Genomic DNA, 24,217 nt, shown 5'->3' with positions numbered 1-24,217 from the left:
GGAGCCAGCCACGCCAAACCAGATATAAGCGTGGTGTGAACGCAGAGCGAGGCTGTTGTACTGTACTCCGAAGTGAAGACATCATGGGTCGTCATCCTGGGCCAGGCAGGCCGTTGCCTGCCTGGTCCAGTCTGTGTCGCGTTCCAGAGTGTTAGTGAGTTGAGGAAGGTGGTCACCACCTCATGTACAGCGTTATGTTACCTACCGTTTAATAAATAGTGTTGCCTCCAAGCTGCGTGTGTGTGCACCTAATTCGAACCCACTACATTTGGCGTCAGAAGTTGTGGAAATATAAATATTGCTAGGTGTTATCCTAGGGAAGCAAAATGGGCACACGAAAAACAAATACAAAACTCATCTGGACGCCTTCGTACGACGGGGATGGTGTGACGACCATCCTTCGGACAGCCCCGGGGATGGCAGCCCCGGTGACAGAGAGAGAGAGATGGCGCTGCACGCGGAGCGGCGGGACTGGCATCGCACCGCTGCTTCGCCGCCATCGGGAACGGAGCGATGGAGCCGCGGGGAGAGGACACCGTCGTCTCTGCGGGGGCTGGCGGGGGAGGCCCGGGCATGCGGACCACGCGGTGGGCCCGCCATTTCGGCGGCTGGTCGGGGCGCGGTTCCCGCCAAAACGCCGCTCCCGCCATTTCGGCGGCGGGTCGGGGCGCTGTTCCCGCCAAAACGCCGCTCCTGCTGCCAAAATGCCGCTCCCACCGACATCAACGCCTGCGGAGGTGGAGTTCCACACGTTCGGGTGGCGCCCCCGTCTTCTGCTCGAGCGCGAGGGTGGATGGGTTCGCAAGAGCAGGCCATATTCACCATGCAAGATTCTTCGGGCCGTCCCAGTGCTCCACCTTGCCGCCCTCCGCTATTCACAGTTTGCCAGGCGAGTCGTGACATGACAAGCACCCGTCCCCAAGAAAAATAATAATAACTTCACCCATCTTGCGTGTGCCGGGTTGCGATCGCGGGTTTTTTTTTTACTCGCTGGTTTGCGGAGCGTGTTCGTCCGGTTGTGTGCGTGATAAATTGACGCAGCTTCCATGCGGGTGTCTGCTTGTAACAAGTGTTGTTGTTAATTACTGCATCGAGATCGGTATCTTCTGGGTGTAGTTAATGATTAATTCGTTGTCGGGTGTCCCGAGCTCTGTTGATATCCTGTAGGTTGCCGTGTTAATGACTCGTGTTGTTACATCGTTTTGTTGCGAAATTGCCATTGTTATTGTGTATACTGTATGGAGTTTCGCTCGTGATTGTCACGTGTAACTGTAAGAAACTTTGATCGTCATTGTTGCCAAGGTACAGACCGTATGGAGCTTTGCTTGGAATTGTTAACAGTGTATGGACTGTTGGGTACTTGCTTGTGATTATTTACTATGTACGGATTGTCTGGAGTATTGATTGTGTGTGTTGCCATGTGGGGACTGGATGGAGCAAATGATTGACTGTACGAATTTCATATACTGCATATACTGTATTAATCAATTCGGCGATTCTTGGGGTTTGTGTATAGTTTTTTTGCTCTCAAAATTCGAATGCCCTGAGTCCCATGGTTAATGTTGAAGGGGTTTTTGAAATGACAGGTTCGGTGTGTTTCTACCTCACTGGTTGGCTCCTGTCCGTTGTTGCACAGATGATGTCTTTTGTGCGGGAATGCCCCTTGTGTTCTACAACGATCGGGGGTGCGTTTCCGTTAATTGCTGTCAAATTGCGTTGCTCTCTCCACTTGCTTGGTACAGCTGCATGCTGCAATGCGAGTCTCGGAGATGATGTGTACGGATACGGGATGTGAGGTGTATTGTTGTGACCATTGAATATTCGGGATCGTCACAAATTGTGCGTACCTGTTCGGCATTGGATCAGTTCTGTGGGGGATCATAATTCAAATTGTATGTGTTGTGATGGTGTTAAATTGCGATGGTGACATGCTGCCAGGGATTTGGAATTGTGGTGCTGGCTGTCACTTATCTTGGGGCGCAGATCCTGACCAAGATGGCCCAGTGAGAGTTGCGTGTCTAACACGAACATTGTGGTCCCGTCATGCTGTGTCTGACGGCTTGACCTGACAGCCCGGAGATCGAGACACTCCGTGGTTTGTCTAGCCTAGTGGGCTGTGCGCTCACATGGCTCAGAGAGTGTGGTCCCGTCATGCTGTGTCTGACAGCTTGACCTGACAGCCCGGAGATTGAGACACTCCGTGGCTTGTCTAGCCTAGTGGGCTGTGCGCTCACATGGCTCAGAGAGTGTGGTCCCATCATGCTGTGTCTGATGGCTTGACCTGACGGCCCGGAGGTTGAGACCCTCCGAGGCGCGTTGAAACAGTGGGCTGGGGATTCGTAAGGTTCAGGTGGAGTTGTCTTGTTACGTTGGGACTGTATCCCTCAGTTGTTAGGGTGCATGTTGTGCAGTGAGTGAACGATGGGTCGTCTCAGCTCGGTCAGTACAGCTATATGCTGCGATGCGAGTCTTGGAGAGAGACTGGGTCGTCTCAGCTCGGTCGGTACAGCTATATGCTGCGATGCGAGTCTTGGAGAGAGACTGGGTCGTCTCAGCTCGGTCGGTACAGCTATATGCTGCGATGCGAGTCTTGGAGAGAGACTGGGTTAAAATCCCCCCGATATGGCCGACGCGTGCTACTGGTTGTGATGCCGCGTCGGAAAGGCGGTGGGGTGGTAAGATGGAAATTCCCCCCCCGATATGGCCGACGCGTGCTACTGGTTGTGACGCCACGTCGGAAAGGCGGGGGGGTGCTAACGGGTGACTGTCATGTCCGAAGAGCGAAGGCGAGTGTTCGTTGAGTGATGCCTCAGGAGGGTTTGGTTCTCGTCACAGGAGGCAGTATCTACCTGGCACCTTGGAGTCGCCGGTTATGCCGACCGGCTATGGACTGGGGGGGGGAGTGGAGCATGCGTCAGCTACTCCTGCTCCTCCTGGGGGTAGGGGCTGTGCCCTTTGGGCCACTTCTGGTTCCCCAGGCCTGGCCACATGGACTCGTTGAAGACTGGCTGCTCTACATGCCTCTCAGACTCCTTGCTCATTGCCTACGCCGTCGTTCCAATGGCCACATTCACATGTCAGTGCATGCGTGATTCTCACGGGGGGGGCTGTGCTGGAGCATAAGTGGGTTAGCCAGTTTTCATGTATATTTGTTGTTGATTCCCCGTTTTCTGTGCGGTTCCCTTTTACCCTCGTCGATTCTGTATATATTACGTGATTGTATTTCTTATCGGTCGCCGGTCATTTATTGATGTTGCTGGTTCGGAGGCACACCTTTTCGATGTTTCACAGTTGTGTTACAGCCGGGGATGGCTGTGTGTTTATACAGGGGGGGGTGATGTAGTGACATAGAATGGTCACTACTGTGTCGGCCTGTACGAAGGCTGGGGGCCCCAAGGGGGTGCCTGGGGGTCACGTGGTGGAGGGATCCGGACCTTCCCAGAGGTGGGGGAAGTGAGGCGTGTCCTGGGAAGGGAGGCGTGGCCTGAAGAGAGCCAGCCATGCCGGGGCGGAGCCAGCCACGCCAAACCAGATATAAGCGTGGTGTGAACGCAGAGCGAGACTGTTGTACTGTACTCCGAAGTGAAGACATCATGGGTCGTCGTCCTGGGCCAGGCAGGCCGTTGCCTGCCTGGTCCAGTCTGTGTCGCGTTCCAGAGTGTTAGTGAGTTGAGGAAGGTGGTCACCACCTCATGTACAGCGTTATGTTACCTACCGTTTAATAAATAGTGTTGCCTCCAAGCTGCGTGTGTGTGCACCTAATTCGAACCCACTACACAGGCGCGGGTGGGTTGATTCTAGGAACTTGAATTGTGAGAAGAGACAAGACGTTGAGAAATGAGTGACAAACGGTTACTCACCAGTGACTCACGGTCTACCCGTACCCATACCCGGCCGCACCAGGGTCGCAAACGGGTACCTGGCTACCCGTACCCAGTCGGGTACGGGTAGCCGGGTATCGGGTAGGGTATGGGTATCGAGTACCCGATTGCGACCTCTGATATGACCCTACTGGCGATGGGTAGCCAGTTGAGAGCACGGAGATAGGCTAGTGAGTCGAGACGGGGATGAGTGTGGCCAATGACGACGCGTGCTAGGTTGTTTTGTAGTCTTTGAAGTTTATTTAGGTTGCCAGCGGAGGTCCGGACTAGGACGGAGTTGCAATAGTCAAGGCGAGACCCAACTATGCAACATGCCAATGTGTTGGCAATTTCAGTGGAGATGAGAGGACGTAGGTATCTGAGAGCCTTCAGGTGAAAGTTACATGAACCGATGATATGGTTGGTTTGACGGTCGAAGGATAAAGTTGAATCTAGGATGACACCGAGGTAGCTGAAGTGGTCGGTGAACCTGATGCTGTGACCGAAGATGTGTATGTGTGTTGGGAGTGCTGCTGAGTTGAGACGTTGCTTGGTACCTAACATGATGGCCACTGACTTTTTGGATTAAGGGCTAGGTTGTGTGCAGTGAACCATTGTTGCAAGGCGGTGGTACATTCTGAGAGCCTCTCGAATCCAGATGCATTGCTAGAATCGATGGCGGTGAATAGAATAGTGTCATCTGCATATGAGTGATGCTTAACACCGAAGCTTGCGATGAGCCGGCCAATCGGGGAAGTGTAGGCTGTGAAGAGCAGGGGACCTAGTACAGAGCCCTGGGGAACCCCACATAATGCTATTGTTTCAGGCGATGTGGACATGCCCACCCTGACTGAAGATTGCCGGTCAAAAAGGTACGAAGCTATCCACTTGACTGCTGAGCCACAAATACCGAAGTCGGATTTCAGAAGAGAAGTAAGGAGCGAGTGGTTGATGGTGTCGAAGGCTGACGAAATGTCCAGACTTACAAGTGCAACAGTTGAGCTGGAATCAATGATCGTTAAAATGTCATCGAGCACTCTAGTGAGTGCTGTTTCTGTGGAGTAGTTTTGACCGTAAGCTGACTGGAAGCAGCAGTAGTTTGCGGAGGAGGTGATGTGTGGTTTTAGCTGGGCGAGGGCTAGTCGTTCAAGGAGTTTAGAGAGGTTCAAGAGATTAGTGATGGGACGATAACTAGATGGGTCATCCGGGTCGAGACTTGGTTTCTTTAACAAGGGAGAAACCAGGCCAGATTTGAGGTTGGATGGAAAACACCCCATAGATAATGAGGCATTTGCGATGTTCCTGATCATGATGGCGAGTTCCGGAGCACATTGCTTGAACAAGGAACCTGGGAGCACGTCGAGTGGAGATGACTTCAATTGAAGTGATTCAATTAAACAGAAAACGTCTTTTGTAGACACCGGCTTTAGCGTAATTAGAAGAGTGACTGAGTGAGTGCTTACAATTTTAGGTAACTTTAGCGGGGTACAATGGATGTGTGAATAGACATGCACGAGTTTGCGACGGTGATTAGCTTGTTAGTGAAGTAAGTATTAAAAGAGGTGGCAAGTTTCAGTGAGGCAAGGGGATCGCTAAGGTGAGTGACCATGGTGCTACCAGGATGTAGAAGATCTTTGAGGGTTTTCAATAGAATGCCCGGTTTTCCGGTTGCTTTTTTGATGCGTTCTTCAATGTAGGAGGAACGTGAGACTAGGATCAGTTTGTTAGTTTTCCTGCAGTTGACTCTGTAAGCAAGTCGGTCAGCAGGTAGACCACTGCGGGATGCGATACTTTCAAGGCGCCTCCTGGTTCGCTTAGCAATGATGGCGTCTCTTGAGAGCCAGTGAGTGTCGTGGGAAGACTGCCTAGCGGTTTGTGATTTTAATGGAGCTAGTTTGTCCAGCACCGCCCTCATGTCAGCTTCTAGTTGGAGAGCGCAGACGGTTGGATCCGATGATGGGGATAACATTGAAGGCGAGTTTGCAAGGAGGTGGCGTAAAGCAGAAAACTCGATACCTTTGAAATTACGTGAGTTGCGGGTGAATTTGATGGTGATTGGCTTGAGAATTTGGAGGGAACAAAGTATGAGGCGGTGGTCGGAGTAACCAGTTTGGAAAACTCCCAGTGCAGTGATGCGTCGATGCTGGTCAAGTTCCAGAACCAGCAATTAAATTCACCTGTAAGCACGAGCCTGTGAGATGGGTTAGGAATCAGATATAGGAATTCCGAAGCTCGTTTAAGAAGGTATTGATGCTGCCATCTGGAGGGCGATAGATGGAAATGATGGAAAAGCACTCGTTGTTAGTAGTGAGGGATACGGACTGGACCTCGAAGGTGGCGGGAGCCATCGGTAGATAGAGTTCTTTAATTTTCAAGTGTGCAACGACCGCTAAGCCATCACCCCACTGGGGGGGGAGTACTCCATATTGAGTGGCGTTACCCACTCATGATTATTAATGAGGGGTGGGGGGGTGTCCATTTGGAGGACGTCACCTGCTCATGAATATTAATGAGGGGGGCTGGTCGATGTGGAGTGACGTCACGAGCATCGTATGGGCTACATACACGCTTGTCATAACACACACGGTTAGATATATACACACCTGCCACCAGTCGTACATTACTAACAACTGTAATTCGCCACTACGTGGCAGTGACACGACCACGGCGCTTGTGCCAGGCTATGTGCACTTTAAGGCCACGTGAAGCATCGAATGCCTGCTGGCAGGTCACGGGACAGACCCAGGTGCCATGGGTTGACTAACTGAGATGACTGACAAATGCACCACCTGTGCCCTCTACTGTGCCAACTTTCTGTGTTTTAGCCGCCCGGCGCTCCACTCGTTGTAGTGAGCGTTGCTCCTCTGCCTTCCATTGTTGCTGGAGGGAGACTGCCTCCAAATGCCTAGGAGCATCCTTCATGAGGCGACTATCCAGAGGCCGATCTTGACACTGCTGGTACTGGTCATCATTGCCAAGTCCACTCAGCTCTGTATCCTCTCGAACCACATCATTCCATGGAACATTACCAAGGTCACTCGCCAACATCCACTGGGGCTATGGCCGACGCTCTTGAAGTGACGAGCCACTGATTTGGACATAATTTACGCCGCAGAGTTGACAGAAAAATGTTAGACAAATCTAGCGCCGAGGCACGCACTGCAATAAACCAGATTTGTGGAGGTTCAAATAGACCTATAGTTGTTTGCGTTTATTCATAATAAAGGTTTTTGGGTTAGATCGCGTTGTTCATCAATGTGTCGGAACCCTCCACGACCCGACACGGCCAATCAGTAAAAAATGTGTCACGTTGACAAAAGACAAATAGTTCACTACTTTAGCCCACCGGTGTGTTGAAGACTGGATCCACAACATTTACAATTTGAGTACGACGTTTCGCTAGTAATTACATTCAGCATCTACGGGCGATTTGCCAGACTAGTGAAGGCATCCACCAGCTCCCGTGCAGGATGGCGTCATCATTGTTGAACCCCATCAGGATTCGAGATCAGAGGCGGAGGTGGGGGTTGTGTTTAGTTTGTTGTCCTTTCGCCGTACCTCCGATTAGCACTGTTGGCTATGTACGGTGCGAAAGAAGTTCAACATACGTACATATGGTGCGTCACATAAGATGGACGTTTTGATCTGTGTATCGGTTGAAGTGAAGGTATGCATGTTGCATCTTCGCCGATTGCATGGGTTGGTGCCTGCATGGGTTAGTGCCTCTTGTTATTGTGGGTGAATTGCATTGAGCAGGTGTCTGAGGATTTTGTTTCTGCATAATTAACGTCGAGGTGGTTCCTAAATGTGTCATTGAGTGATACCTCTATTCTTTGGGTCTTTCGGTAAAGTCACGTAAATAGGTAAAAAAAACTATCTACGTGACTTTACCAAAAGACCCAAAGAATATGAATTCCTGCAATCATGAAAGCTTTAAGTCAAGATTGATACCTCTATTTTAAAGGCCACGACTGAACGAATGTTGCTGTTTGGTCTCTGTTGTGCTTGCAGTGTCATGGTGTTGCGTGTTGCTGCTGTGGCATCATTCATGTTTGAGTGTTACAGTTGTGGCGTTTTAGTGTTTTGATTCGGTATTGTTGTGGCTGTCTGGTCGTTTTTGTTACCTGGTGTTTGTTGCTGTGGTTGTTGGAACCTCGCCCCCGATTGGCTAAACGGGGCCGACTTGGTTGCTGCAGTGACAGCTCTGGTTTCCGTGATGACGGAGTAGGAGGCAGGGCTGGGGGTGGAGCTCATGCGACTTGTGAACCTCTACAACAACCACAACAACCACAACCACTGCAACAACAATAACAATATACACCACTACTACAACTACTACAACTACTGCGACCGTTACAATTACTACAGACATTTCTATAACAATTATAACCACAGCAACTGCAACAACAAGAGACAAAGATCTGCAGTATAGCCCAGTGCTGTTCACGAGCACCAATGAAGGCCTGCATGGCACACGAGGGGATGGATGGCGAGCACCACCCCCGACCGCCTTTGTCTCCCCAGTGGCGATGTTTACACACCACACCAGGTACTTATTTCAGCCTGAGTCGACCTAGGGGAGGCCTAGAACCAGTTCAGATAATAGTCACTGGTGTTGGCCATGAGCGGGAATCGAACTCGAGTCGCCTGGTTCGTAGCGCAACGTGATAACCGCTACACCACCGCTCCCCACAACCACTACAAGACAAAGACAAAAAATCCCCCATATAGCTTTAACAGACTGTTGGGGCAAGTACTGTTAGGGGGCACCGATGAAGGCCAGCACAGCAAACGAGGGGTGGGTGGCCAAAACCACCCCGGCCGCCTTTGTCTCCCGAGTGGTGATGTTTACTCAGCGCACTCATTTGAGACTGAGTCGACCTGGGGGAGGCCCAGGACCAGTTCAGAAAATCGTCACTGGTGTTGGCTGTGAGCGGGATTTTAACCCAACATCCACAACTCATACAAGCACAACTACCAGAACAACTGCCACAACCATTACAATTTACTCTGACCACAATGCAACCTTGACTAAAACTACCATAACCACAACAAACAACCACGATTACAACCATAACAACTACCACAACCGCTGCAATACATATTTATGCATCCACAAAAACCACAACATAAACACAACTCCAACAACTACCCACACCACTGCAACAATAGCTGCGACAAGTACAAACACTATTACGACAACTACCACTGCAATGATAACTACCACTACTACAACAACAACACCTACAGCACCCACACCAGCGATCACAACTACAGCAACTACTACATCCACAACCACAGCACCACAACCACTGTAACAACTGCAACAACCATTGCTACTGCAAATACAAGCGCAACAACTATAATGGTGATAACTACAACAACCACAGCAACTCCAATAAACACGACGACAATTTTGTTCGTTCGTTTCTCAGCTTGTCCTGGTGAGGGTCGCGGCGGCAGTGTGTTGAGTAGGGCGGTACAGACCTCCCTTTCCCTACAACCACAATGACTACAACAAAAGCAATCACTACTTGTAGCAACTACCACAACTTCTACAAGACCTACAATTAAAACAACTGACATGACAACTATCGCAACAACATCAACCACAACCATGCCTACTACCACAGCTACAAACATGACAAGGACCATTTATAAAAACGACAGCAACAACCTCGAACAACTAACATGACATCAACCCCTACGGCATTAACCACAACTACCTCAACAACCATCGTGTGAACTCCCGTCATCCACGCAGAGGTGACTTTTGGCCAACCATCGAACAAAGATGGTCACTGCATCGCGCGCTTTCAGATGAGCATCTACGCTTGTCTGGAATGCTCTTCCTTTCCGATATTAGGGAGCCACTGGACCTGTGCACTTTGACATCATCGAGATTGAAAACGCATTTGCTTGGAACTGCTTTTTGTGCTTAGTTTGTTGTCCTTCCCCCGCACCTCCGATTAGCACGGTTTTCTACGTACGGTGCGAAAAAAGTTCAACATACTGTACATACATATATAAGGAGCGACTTCCTAGACACAACGTGTAAAGGGCTTCTTATTTATTTCTCACACTTGAGCACCAACACTGGGCAATATATAGAAACGTATCTACATAGCTACACACAGCCGACCTTTCTACACAGCCCCATCGTCGGCGTCTAACTACATAGCTGGCTGACGATGTAGCAATGACGACGATGGGAGCCGTGCAGAAGATCGGCCATGCGACCGGACGACGAAGAGAGATGACGGCGAGCAGCGACGCAGCCACGACCCGGGACCCCGCAACAGCCCCGAACCTTCGGTTCCGTCCCCCCTATACACTTACCGGCGTGGCCAGGCCCCGCCTCCGGCCACGCCCCCTTCTAGAACCTTGGAGGTTCCCAGAGCTTCCTGACTGACCCTTCCTTTTATCTTTAACCCAGATACGCCCCCTTCTAGTTGGTCATTATATAACACGCCTATACCCTTGATTACCCCTCCTGGCCAATAGGTGGCACCCTGTCATTACACAGACATCAATTACAACAAAAGCCACAACCACAACAATGACAGTAATACCTCGATATATGAAGTAAATGCGTTCCTGGAGCTTCATTCGTATTTTGAAACTTCATATACATATTCTTGGTTCTTTCGGTAAAGTCACGTAGACGGGAAGTAATAAAATAATACAAATAAAACATAATAAAACAATTCTCACGACGTTTCGGCCACAACGCAAGCAGCCGTCCTCAGGCGAAGAATGAGACATTATCAAGCTAGGAGCTTATATAGGTGTAGCGAGGAGAAGCGCCTTAACAAAAGAATGTGCATATGAAGAGGAATTTAGCATACCAATGGGCAATGCGTAGGAGGTGGGCGGAGGGGTTTCAAAGTCCCATTATGCCCATGCATTATGCAGGATCAACAGCACCACGGGGGGGCGCAAGGAACAGCGTTAATAAAGGAAAGGAATGTTAATGATATGTAGCTGCATTTACCAAACAACCACGTAGATGCAGCTACATATCATTAACATTCCTTTCCTTTATTAACGCTGTTCCTTGCGCCCCCCCGTGGTGCTGTTGATCCTGCATAATGCATGGGCATAATGGGACTTTGAAACCCCTCCGCCCACCTCCTACGCATTGCCCATTGGTATGCTAAATTCCTCTTCATATGCACATTCATTTGTTAAGGCGCTCCTCCTCGCTACACCTATATAAGCTCCTAGCTTGATAATGTCTCATTCTTCGCCTGAGGACGGCTGCTTGCGTTGTGGCCGAAACGTCGTGAGAATTGTTTTATTATGTTTTATTTTTATTATTTTATTACTTCCCTTCTACGTGACTTTACCGAAAGAACCAAGAAGATGAATCCCTGCAGTCACGAAAGCTTTAAATCGAAATTCATATACATATATTGAGTAATGTATAACATTAGTAGGATGATGATGTGTTCCCAGCCTTCATACATTTATATTTAAAACTACACGAATAAACATTTTAGAACTTACCATTCATATTGAAAACAAAGACAATTTAGATTGAAAATAACATGTTTTTTATACTGTATGGTATCAAATAAAAAACAGACATTGATAAAATAAACTTAGTAAAAAAAACGTACTTTTATTCTCATTTATATTCCACTAGAGACTGACAAATTGAATATTTATTGATGAAAGTTATTTATTATTTTACCTTTTTTCCCATTAAAATAACGGTAATAAATCCAAAGTTCATTATACTTAAACTTCACATATCGAGGTATTCCAGCACAACCATTAGAACCACAACCACAACTTGAACAACCACCACCGCCAAGCGCTGCACGACTACAACTACCGAAAGAAACACCAAAGCACAGCTCAACAACACAACTCAACAGAAACCGTACGTTTTCCATCGTCTTACTTCACCCGGTGTGGTTGTAGTTTTAACTGCGCAAGTGTTACCCGTTGAAGGTATTTTTACAAAGTCGTTGTTTGGTCACGAATATTTTTTTTTTCTGTCCTCACCTTGGTGTGAGAGAGGAAAGATGCCGTCCCACCACTAGATCTGCTCCGATAGAAATCCTCGCATATGTCATAGCTTCCGGGTCCTGGGGAATGCCGCTGCGTAAGCGCACAAAACAACATCCACGATTAACCGAAGCGCAGCGGTCACGATTAAGGCCTGTCCGTCATACGCACAACCTTGGGGCCCGTGTGCTGAACGACTTACTCAAAGCTGGTAGCCAGCCACCTGTGCAAAACTCGCTCAAGATATCCCTACCTCTCTCCCACACGAGATCAAATTCCCCTCATCAAATCGGCGTTCTTCATTGCAAGGCCCCGCGGGCCACTAGCGGCCCCTGGTGGCCTTAAGTGCGGCTCCTGACGTGCGGACACTCAACAATACACAAATGGTGAGAACACCCCCCACCATCATCGTGCTGTCAAACCCCCAATGGCTTAAAATGTGTGGCGGCCCTCACACTGATGATGTCTTATAGACGAAAGTGGCCCCCCTCTGAACATTTGTAAAGAACCACTGATGTATGGTAACATCATGTCCTCTGGCGAGCACATGCATTAATAGCACAGCGTTAGGTTATATTATTGGTGAGGTTACATTTTTGTTAACTTTTTAATTAAAAATAACGTTTTAAAATGAGTTTCTGCGTGTGGGAGGTTTCTGTGTACATATGTCGAAGTTCTTTCGCACCGTACGTAGCCATCCGCGCTAATCGGAGGTGCGGGGGAAGGACAACAAACTAAACACAAAAAGCACTTCTCAAGAAATGAGTTCTCACCCGAACTTCACGTCCAAACCAAAAAATAAATGCTTGGTTATTAGGGTCCAGTGGTTGAGCAGGCAGCCCGCTACATAGGTTTAATTTGCTTTTCCTGTACTCAGGCCCATGCACATTAAGTAAACAAAGAGTCGAACATTATGAATCAGTCTTATAGTACAAATATATGTATGTTGAACTTCTTTCGCACCATACGTAGCCAACCGTGCTAATCGGAGGTGGGAGGGTGCAAATAAAGATAAACTCGCATTCGTTGTGAACACTTAACACGTAGTATTTTACAGCAAATATGATTCATAGTGGAAGCAAGAGATGGTACAAATGATACAGAATCAGTGAGAAACAAGGTAATAAAACCATTAAGACCTAGAAACACAAACAAAACAGAACAATAAAGACAGTACAGCAAGGGACATAACTCATGATATTACACACAAGACCTAAAAACATACAAAAAAAGTATAACTGAGACAGAAACATGAGACAAAATACATTAGAAAACCATATAAGTGAAACAAAAAAGAGACACAATCACAGTACAGAGGAAAGCGCCACCTGGCCAACATGAACCCAAATAGAGTTCCTTACCTGCATGACTTGCTGCAGACTCTTCTGCTGCTGCTGATTCACAAAGAGAACTCGTCTCCCTTCGCCCACCTGATTTATGACATTCACGTTCAGAGGCCTTGGCACCTGCACCCTGGGACCAGCGGAGTCACGTAAGGCATAACAGGTTTATTTTTGGGGTTAGATCGCGTAAATATAAATGTGTCGTTAAACCCGCCAGCACCCGACACAACCAATTAGTAAGATTTGTCACTTAAACAAAGACATGCCAGTTCGTTACTAGTTCAGCACGCCGGGGTGTTGGAGAGTAAACCCACAATATTTACTATCCGAATATGACGTTTCACCAATAAGTACAACCAGCATCATCAGGTGGCAGCCAGAATCACATCAGGCAGCTTAACCCTTTCCAATTCAGATGACGTACGTGTACGTACGTGTACGTACACTGAAATGAAATAACTTCATTGGTACCCAGGCTCCCACAAGGCCATGCAGGAGGGTGTGTAGCACAGTTTGGTGCCAGCTATCATAGAGTGTGGCGGTCGTGTCGCTACGGTTCTCTGCGGTGACTACAACGTCTTTTAAAACAACGGCGTGATGCCTCTCTAAATCAAATTAACCCTAACCGCGTTCGAGTTCCGAGATTCAGCGGTGAATATTTTTGATTAACCAATCCCAGTGCAGCTCAATGCAGATTTCTGGTATGCCACGTCCAGCTAGCTGGGGTTTTACTTTACATGCATTTCTAATTTATACGATATATGGTACCCTTTTTACTAGTAGCAAATGCTGAAAAAATTTAATCGGCTTTACCCCTTCCGGAAATCAAACAGGAGGTGCAAAGAGGTTCAAACACCAAATAGATACCTATTGCAAGTCATAAGGTCATATTTATTTCCCACACTTCTGATTATCACAGTTGGCTACGTACGGTGCGAAAAAAGTTCAACATACATTTATGTTTACGTTATTTAGCTGTGGTGTTAATTGTTGTGGTTGTTTCGTTGTTGTAATTGTTTTTGTAAGTTGTGAATATAGGACTCCTCTACTTACGAACGAGTTCAGTTCCAGAGGTCTGGTCGTAAGTCGATATGTTCGTAAGTCCAACTTTACTCTTGTCGATTCCAAATATGTTGTACAGCATGTATACTAAACACAGGGAATTGCTGTAAAAGTTGTATAATCTCCTGTAGATGTAGATGCCACTGGTTATGTGCATTCTGCAGATGTAGATTCCACCACCGCCATCTATTGCACGGTGGTTCAACTTATGACTCTCAGTCCGAACAGGCAACTGGACCATACGGACAGGTTTGTTTGTATCTCTGAAAGTTTGTAAATCGAATGTTCGAGTTTGTAAGTCGAATGCGTATATTTTTTGTGTTTTTTTATGGTGTGTTTTTTGCCATTGTGATTGCTGGTTTGACCGGTTCGTTCTGAATGACTGTAAGTTTGGTGGCACCTGTGGGGCTCATATTGTCCAGGCCCAGGCCCTTCCCTTGCCTTGAAAGAGAATCGTGCCGAACAAGACCGGGCAAATGGGGCACAACCACGAATGGCCTCCACTACCTGCAATAACAAAAACAGCATCAGCGGCAACACGTAGGCTGTCGCGACCAATATTATACATAATATAGGTTTTTGGGTTAGATCGTGTAAATATAAATGTACCGTTAAGCCCACCAGCACCCGACACAGCCAATTAGTAAGGTTTTTCACTTAAAAGAACATGCCAGTTCGTTACTAATTCACCACACCGGTGGTGTTGGAGATTAAACCCACAACATTTACAATTCAAGTATGACGTTTCAGCAGTAATTACAACCAGCATCATCAGGCAGACAGCTACATACTCTAACCCAAAAAACTATATTATGGAGCAGCAGCAACAACAACAGTTTAACATTCGTGGGAAGAAGGAATTCCGGGGCACAAGGGCAGCGGCAGGAATGTACTCCTATTGACAGTAAGTTGGTTGAAAAGTTTTCCAGAAACTGTTAAACTATTTTTTTTTTCACGAGGTAAGGCCCACTGAGCTACGTAGCTCTTTATCAGAAGCAACCTGGCCACAAATGCTAGCTCAACGAAGTTGTTTATCACGTGGAAATATATTTAAATACATGTTCATTCTAATTGTGGACAGAAAAAAACAGGGGACCCGGAAAAAAATAAACCCGACCACGGGGAAAATTAACACTGTTGGCTACATACGGTGCGAAAGAAGTTTAACATCCATACATACGAAGGAGGTGTGGGGACCTGGAAGGAGTTGGGTTGGTAGGGAGAAACGGAATTATGAGAGATGATGGGTGCTAAAAGTGGCAGGTAAAATGGTGTTGAGAGTGATGAATTGGATATTGTCTGTTACCAAAGGGGTGGTTGATGAAACAATGAATGGAGCAGTGATTGGAGAATCGAGAAGAGGAAATTCAATGGATTCTTACATTTTTGTCACCAAAGGGGTGGGTGATGAAACAATGAATGGAGCAGTGATTGGAGAATCGAGAAGAGGAGAATCAATGGATTCTTACATTTTTCCCATCCCAAGACGTCTGCAAGTTGCTGGGTGGGTGTTCCCTTCATCGCTGAGTCTCGGAACGGGCAAGCGGCTCAGCATTAATTTAATTTAGAGAGGCATAGTGCCGTTGTTTTTAAAGACATTGTACTCGTGGAATAGAACAGCAGTGACACGACCGCACGCGAATATAGCTGGCACCAAACTGTGCCACAAGCCCTCCTGCATGGCTTTGTGGGAGCCTCGGATTTTATTTTATATTTTGTTAAATTTTTCTGAAGAAACAGGAAAAGGTAAATACAGAAGCTAATAATATCATTAGCAATGATGAGTGGGTAAGAGGAAAGGGACCAAAGTAATATCAGAATAGCTGGACGTGAAGTTTGGCTTTTGAGAGATACTTGTCATTGTTTTTGTTGTTGCTGTTTACTTGAGGGCAGTAGAAGGCCGGTCCCAGACTGCTATCGGTCTCTGGTGCCGCAATCGCTTTGAGTCCCCTGCCAGTGTTTGACTCCCGGTAGCCGTGACTCTGAAAGGGGCAGGGAATGGAGGGAGGGGCAGGGGGGCGGGGGGGATGGGGGGCTGCACCCACCACCTACAACCATAACGACATCGCCTCCAATTAGCATGGTTGGCTACGTACTGTGCGAAAGAAGTTCACCACACATACGTACATCACCGATCACACAACATGAACAATGCCTCCCTCCCCTTCCAGTCCCCCATGTCTTCGTGCCTCCTCCCTGTGTCTCCTCCCCCCTCACCCCCCTCCACCGCACCATGTCTGTGCTTCTATCCTTCTCCCACTCCTCTTCCTCCTGTGTCATGTCCTCCACTCCATGTCTCCCTTATCCCTGTATTTCTGTCCTCCTCTTTGTTTCCCTCCACCCAATGTTTCTGTCCTGCTTATGTCTCCATCTTTCTCCCCCGTGTGTTTTCCTCCTCCTCCCCACGTCTCCCTCCTCCTCACCGGCTTGGTCACGTGATCAGGATCTTGGGTCGTGACCTCATATTGTCCTGGCCCAGGTCCATCGCTGACTTGATGAATAAAGCGCTCTGAATGGCTCCCGAAGGCTCCGTCTCCCCGACCCTGCCACTTCTGCACACACACACATGATCCATTGAACTCATGAATGCCCTGATCGATTCACCTATTAATATTTACCATCTGCGGATTCATGACCTGCCCTGTCCAGACAATGTGTGGCAATGTAAATGTAAAAACTAAAGACACCATGACAATGATCATATCACGCTGACATTTTTTGAAACAGCCTTATTAGTGACCTAATGATAGTGTCCTCAATGATTGAATCTATGGTACCTGGGTAGGTACATTGGTACTATGGCAGTCCATGCATCCTCTATGGTGCTGCATTTCCACAACCACTTTTGTGCTCGTGAGCATGTTTGTGACCTGAGTCCCGTGCAAGTCATGAATTCGTAACTTTATTTAATCTAAAAAAGAACCCATTGTCATGTGTTAACAGTCTGGAACTCTGCTAACTTTTACTTAATTACCGCGTGATGACAAACACATAGGGAGTCAATGTCGGAGATAACTTAAAAACTACCAATGTGGCATTGTACTACCCAACACAAACGGCACTGGCTCTATCTGAGCATCAAACAAACCATACTGCAACATATCACACATGGCAGTTTAATTCCAAGTACAGTATAACATTCGTCTCTACCCATGAATTGTTGGATTAAACCTTAAAACCTTAACCGCACGACCTGAGCACAGTGGAGGTCGTAGTGTCCAGGCCCAGGTCGGGAGAGCAGATCACGTGGGGTCAAGGGGTCACGTGATGTCAGAGACAGGAATGGAGCAAATCCCGGATCTGATAAGAAAACAACAAAAAACGGCTACACCTTCTTCAACAATAACCACACCTTTACAACAACAAATACACCCTCTACAACAAACAAATACAAAGATCCCCCATATAGCCTTCACAAACTATTGGGGCAAGTACTGTTAGCGAGCACCTATGAAGGTCGGAAGGGCACACGAGGAGGTGGGCGGCAAGCACCACGCCCGGCCACCTTTGTCTCCCTAGCGGTGATGTTTGCACACTGCCCAGGATACTCATTTGTGGCTGATTAAACCTAGGAGAGGACCAGGACCGGTTCAGATAATAATCACGGGCATTGGTGGCCGCGGGCGGGAATCGAACTCGGGTTGCAAGGTTCGTAGCACAGTCGCTGTAAAACAGACTCTGCTTTTCACCTTGGGTCCAATTTAAATGATGCGTGTCAGGTCACCTCGTTAACCGTGGCTACGCTTAGAATCAATTTCTATAGATAAGAGCCTTAGCGAGGTTCAGCCATTCTCTGAATTGCCCCAATTTTCCTTTCTCTCTTCCCCTGTGAGACAGAAAACGAGAAACGTGGGCACAACCACATTGCCCCACAGACAAAACAACAATCACTCTAATCACTCACAACTACAGAACTGGGACTCTTGATTCGAGGACAAATCAACAACTATAACGGCCAACTAGATCGGCCACCACACATTCTATTAAACTACAATTAAACATGTTTTTATTTAATTTATAGCTTAACGTTTCAAGTTGTGTATTTCAATCACTTCTACAAAACACACTTCACAACAACCGCCAAAATAGTCATGTCTGGACGACATCAACCAACGGACACAGCTGCCTGCTATGAGGCAACTCAGAGCCACGATTTCGGGGGCTTGAAAAGAAAACACGAAGCAGACACCGCCGATCGATCGTAGGAACAGCAACTTGACGAACGTCGCCACCCCCCCCACACATCCTCACCACGTGAAGGGCACCCCTTTGTGATGTCATAGCTGCCGGGCCCGAGGGTGGGGGCCGTGCCCCCCGCGGGGAGTGACGTCACGCGCGGCGCCCGTCCGTGCATCTGAAACCCACAAAGAGAGGGTTTGTTGTGTGGCTGAGTCGACCTAGGAGAGAGCAAGGAGGTTGTTATAGATGTAGTGGAATGTACATCTATGGAGACTTTCGTTTATTCGTCATACGCACTAAAACGGTGGTTCTCAACCGGGGGTAACGCGGACCCCTGGAGGTACGTAGCAATGTCCCAGGGGGTAGGTGAGGTGATTTGTACATGCGTGAAATTAATATCATGAGTCCTTGGTGAATAATCATGTACGAATCTTTCGATATAAAATAACTACATGATAACCTAGAACGATATAGAATACCTTTCTGAACTCAGTGATCGTAAACAATTCAGTTTCTAAGAGTAACCAGCAAAAATAACCCTCTATTCAAGTAACCAGCAAGCGTGTATTTTTTGTTTATTACCTTGCAGTTACTAGCAGCTAGTTAGGATACCTCACAAAATGGACAATTGGTTAAAATATTGATGTTCATTATTCATATATTTATTTCTCAGAACCACGTTGGGTCAGGCAAGGGGGGTTACTCGGTTCAAACAATATTTAACAAGAGGGGTAACATCTTATTGGTTCTTTTGGTAAAGTCACGTAGAAGGGAAGTGGCCGAAACGTCGTAAGAAGTATTTTATTATGTTTTATTTTTATTATTTTATTACTTCCCTTCTACGTGACTTTGCCGAAAGAACCAAGAAGATGAATCCCTGCAGTCACGAAAGCTTTAAATCGAAAAGAGGGGTAACACATTAGTAGCCGAAACAGGTTGAGAACCATGATAAAATAAGAATAGGTTTTACACTTTCTGGCAATAAAACAGGTGTTAAAAATGTTAAAAAAATATATAAACCTTTGCAAGGAATCATGTCTGCATTAACCACACGTACTTGCGGTGAACACACAAACAAACATGCTCTGATCATAATACATGTGTAGTGGGTCCAATACGAGGAGAGACGGTTCTTTAGAGGCAACACGTTTATTGTAACTACAGGTACATAACACAAAGGGGTAACGGCCCCTTACACCCTAAGGAAGTAGCCCCTCTGGACTAACGTGCCCTCACTCTGGTTATAGCGGTAACCCTACACTGGTTATGTTCTGAACCCGACCCTAGCCAGGGGTTCGGGTTCTGCCCACTGGGCTCTTCGGGTCTTCAGGTGGACGAGGACTGCCGGACCCGTTCAGGGGTCCGGCTTTTATACTCACTCCAGAATCTCTCCGCCCCTAGCCACACCTTCCTTCTGGAACTCTCTGGGGAGCCCTGGAACATGACGGCATCCCCCCAGCCCCCCTCTTGGGGTCTGGGGTCCCTGGTGGCCCAAGGGCCCGACTCATCCCACCTAGCCTGTCTACCACCCCCTGTTGACATATGTCTGCTACTGCAGGTAAGGGTCAATGGTGAATATACATACAGCCTAACAATGGGACTACATATGCATTGTCTTTGAAACTGATTGGCCTACACTAGAGACAGCCTTCTTTAGGGCCTAGTCACACCAGTGTCAGACCAGACTTTGATACTGGCAAAAAGGTCTCAGGTTGAGAACCACTGCTCTATAGTATACATGTATGGTCACGCACTCTGCAGTGCACATGGAGTGGTGCACGCTATTTTCTATATATATAAGTCAAAATTTGCGTGTAGGTTTGTGTCGGGGTTTGTGTGTGGGTTTGTGTGTGGTCATGTGCTTGGCTCTCCAACGGTGGGGTTGACGTAAATAAAAATAGCCAGGTACCACGCCGTAAGCCCCGTCGTAAGCAAGCGCTATTCCTTTTTCACATCCGTCAACTTTAAATTTGTTTAATTAGCGATTTTGTGCGATTTTTGTGCGCTTCCCTTTTATTTATTTATTTGTGAAGCGTGCACGACCATAACAACTCACGCGCCTTTGGTGGGGTGGACGGCCCATGCCAAGTCGCACGCCCTCGGTGGGAGACATTTTCTTTCGCGTAAAAAATGCTATAAAAATACACTAAACACTGACGTTAATTCTTCACTGTGTGATGCCCCCCCCCCCCAACCGATGCGTGCAGTTATTACTACTATATAGTCGCTAGATGCTACCACTATAGGCCATAGATATTACTGCACAGCGGCCAGGGAAATCGTGGCTGAGGGGGGGCGGGTCAGGGATAGCAGCCCAGCCTGCCAAGGTGCCACCTCGGCCGGCTGGACAATCTAGGCGAGGCCGGAGGCTCTGCACGAGACTAGGCCTCACCACGCCACTTTGTCAGGTGAGTACTTCGTGCTATACAGTCGATAAATACTGCTATAGAGTCAGCATGTACTACTGTAGTGATAGCAGGTACCACCACAGTCGGTATGCACTGCTGTAATCATAGCAGGTACCACCACAGTATGCACTGCTGCAGTGACGCAGGTACCACCACAGTATGCACTGCTGTAATCATAGCAGGTACCACCACAGTATGCACTGCTGTAATCATAGCAGGTGCCACCACAGTCAGTACGCACTGCTGTTAGATTTTTAATAGTAGTTTTGAAATGTTTTTAAGACCCGGGCAATGCCGGGTACTTCCCGCTAGTGTATTATACAGACATCAACAATGACGTGATGGCCAGCGAGGTGAAGTATGGTCAAATAACACCCATGAGCTGCACGGCATTGGGAAGGCAATGGCTCGACTAAGGGCTGCAAGTGTGTGCACCTCAACACTCACGCTATATTGTTGTACGCGTACAGTCTGTTCCCCCTTAGCACGTGTTTTCATAAGGGGCCGTCCATAAATGACGTCACGCACCTAGGGGGGGAAGGGGGGTTAGACATCTGTGACGATGTGTGACGAGGGGGGGAGGGGGGGTTTGAGAAATGTGACGTCACATCAAAATGCGCAACTTGAAAAAAATATGTATTAAATAAAAAATTGCGATGTAAAGCTTTCGTGACTGCAGGGATTCATCTTCTTGGTTCTTTCGGTAAAGTCACGTAGAAGGGAAATAATAAAATAATAAAAATAAAACAATAAAATACAATTCTCACGACGTTTCGGCCACAACGCAAGCAGCCGTCCTCAGGTGAAGAACAGGTCTGTCGGAAAGACAGCGTCTGAATGAACACCACCAAGCTTGGCAGCGTATATTTAAGCTGGGTTAGAGGAGGGAGCCTTGACAAAGGAATTCGCATATCAACAGGAATTTAGCATATTTATGGAAAATGCAAATATGGGATTAGTCACTACTTGTGAAATGCGTAGGAGGTGGGCGGGTCTCAAAGTCATATTATGCCCGTGCATTATGTAGGATTAGCAGCAACAAAGGGAGGAAGTAGGGTTAGCAGTAATAAAGGGAAGGAATTTTAATAGTAAGGAGATTGCAGCAGCCAAATCACCACGTAAAAAAAAAAACTAAAATATAAACTACATCAATATCGTCAATATACTAAATATACTCTCCAATAAGCTGAGCTACTAACAGTAAGTCATACATTACAATTCTACGTCGCAAAAATATAAAATGCCTCCAGCTAAACTTTCTCCTTACATCACACGGATCTACCCCGTACTATACACTGCCATAGACAAACCCAACATAAAATTATATACTGCATTACTATACACCACCTTAGACTATACATTGTAATATTACACTATGTATTATTCTACCCACCCTACTGTATACCACACTGCTGTATATGGAGTTGATCAGTCGTTGGCCTGCACGACGTTATACCCATGAGTACACGCGAGTCGCCCAGCCGGGAAGGCAACGTTATTGTTTCAAATAGCACCCACACGGGCACTGCGCAGGGCACTGTTGGTAGCGACTAACCTTTGTCTTCCCTGGAGCCGCTTCGCTTTGTATCCCACCCCCTTCTGTACCCTCTCTCCTCTTCTCTCATCCGATTTACGTCTCCCTCGTTGACGTCGTTTCGCAGATAGACGTCGTCGCTTCGTTTTTCATGCAGCCGTCAGCCTCCACCCCACACTCACGTCGCTGACAGCATCGCCCGTCCTTCCTCGTTATCCGTCGCCTCTCACCACTCGCCTCCACCTACCCCATCGTAAATCGCTTTGATTTACGTCGCGCCCTCTCGTATGTATGTTGAACTTTTTTCGCACCGTACGTAGCCAACCATACTAATCTGAGGTGCGAGGGTGGGGGGAGTGGAAGGACAACAAACTAAACACAAAAAAGTTCTATACCAATGAGTTTCCAATCTGGATGATTTAAAAGTGCATAGCTTCCAGTGGTTGCTTCATATCAGATGGAAGAGCGTTCCAGACGGCCGCAGAAGCGCATCTGAAACGCCACCTGGGGAATTAATGTTGTTTCTGTCTGGGGGTTTCCCCCAATCCCCTATCCCCTCTATGTATCGCCTTCCTTGACAGCAACCCTCTCTAATAATATCTATGGACGTGTTCCCTTGCCCCCCTTCGTGATCCCCCCACATCACTCAATCCTAACCGTGTACCTGTACGAACTCTACACGTGTACAGATGCACAATGGTGAACAGGAACTTTAAAACGAAAGTATATTTTTATTTTACCAGGTAAGGCCCACTGAGCTATACAGCTCTTTTTCAGAAGCGACCTGGTAACAAATGATAGCTCAACGAAGTGGCTTATCATGTAAGCCAGCAGCCAAATACTCTAAATGCCTGATTCTAAACGTGGTGGGAAAACCCGGAGGACCCGGAGAAAAATCCACTCGACCACGGAGAGAGAGACACGCAAACTCTAAATACACAGCAGCAGCAGGCGTCAGGGTCGGGATCGAACCCACGACCTCCTGTAGACCTGGCAAGGGAGTTAACATTGTCTCCTCACCGCTGCTTAGGCCTGAATCGGGCCCTGGTCCCGAGTTTATAACGCGTGCTATGTGTGTGTGTGCAGTGTTTTATGTGTGCGCTGTGTGTGTGTGTGTATAGCGTGCTGTTTGTGTATGCTGTGTGTATATAACGCGTGCTATGTGTGTGTGTGTGCAGTGTTGTATGTGTGCGCTGTGTATGTAAAGAGGAGAATGTCTGTGTGTGTGTAGAGATTGTCTGTGTGTGTGTCTGTGTAGAGAGGAGAGCGTATGTGTGTGTGTAGAGATTGTCTGTGTGTGTGTCTGTCTGTGTGTCTGTGTAGAGAGGAGAGTGTATGTGTGTGTGTAGAGATTGTCTGTGTGTGTGTCTGTGTGTCTGTCTGTGTGTCTGTGTAGAGAGGAGAGTGTCTGTGTGGGGCTGCGTGCGTCACCTGCCGCTGCTTCCCTCTCGCTGTGACTCGGGGTCGCCATGCCAACTACCCCCCCTCACCCTGCCTCGCGCCCCTCCCCCTGCGGTCCCTGGGCGGGGCCACTTCACCGTCCACGCCCCCATAACGAGTTGAGCTGCCACGTTACTTAATACGGTGTATTAAATATCCCCCGTATAGCAGTTATATAACTTATATAACATATATATAACTTCAATCTTGATTTGAAGCTTTCGTGACTGCAGGAATCAATACTCTTTGGTTATTTCGGTAAAGTCACGTAGGTAGAAAAATAAAACAAAATACAAATAAATCACGACGTTTCGATCGCAACACAAGGCGAAACAAAAATCCAGCAGTATAACTGCTGGACAGCATAGTGGGAGA

General features: G+C 47.5%; 1 protein-coding gene across 2 annotated transcripts in view; it reads right to left on the bottom strand.

Annotated features, from left to right (window-relative positions):
* The window catches only part of LOC144733431 (sperm-tail PG-rich repeat-containing protein 2-like), a 40,281-nt gene extending 16,415 nt beyond the window's left edge, over positions 1-23,866 (bottom strand). Inside the window, exons 1-11 of one of the 2 annotated variants that reach the window (XM_078615341.1) lie at positions 23,834-23,866; positions 22,424-22,645; positions 21,316-21,396; positions 18,533-18,635; positions 17,475-17,581; positions 16,705-16,833; positions 16,165-16,329; positions 14,682-14,788; positions 13,238-13,349; positions 11,874-11,969; positions 7,985-8,129 (exon numbers count right to left, since the gene is read on the bottom strand). In XM_078615341.1, coding sequence (XP_078471467.1) covers positions 7,985-8,129; positions 11,874-11,969; positions 13,238-13,349; positions 14,682-14,788; positions 16,165-16,329; positions 16,705-16,833; positions 17,475-17,581; positions 18,533-18,635; positions 21,316-21,366 — 1,015 coding nt within the window. In that variant the 5' untranslated portion in view covers positions 21,367-21,396; positions 22,424-22,645; positions 23,834-23,866. The remainder of the gene's footprint in view (positions 1-7,984; positions 8,130-11,873; positions 11,970-13,237; positions 13,350-14,681; positions 14,789-16,164; positions 16,330-16,704; positions 16,834-17,474; positions 17,582-18,532; positions 18,636-21,315; positions 21,397-22,423; positions 22,646-23,833) is intronic. The other variant, XM_078615342.1, reaches the window with a different exon arrangement.
* Between the last annotated feature and the right edge of the window lie 351 nt (positions 23,867-24,217).

Source organism: Lampetra planeri, chromosome 47 (genome assembly GCF_965212315.1).
Source record: "Lampetra planeri chromosome 47, kcLamPlan1.2.h2, whole genome shotgun sequence".
Lineage (NCBI taxonomy): Eukaryota > Metazoa > Chordata > Hyperoartia > Petromyzontiformes > Petromyzontidae > Lampetra > Lampetra planeri.
This window is presented reverse-complemented; position numbering and strand designations above follow the sequence as displayed.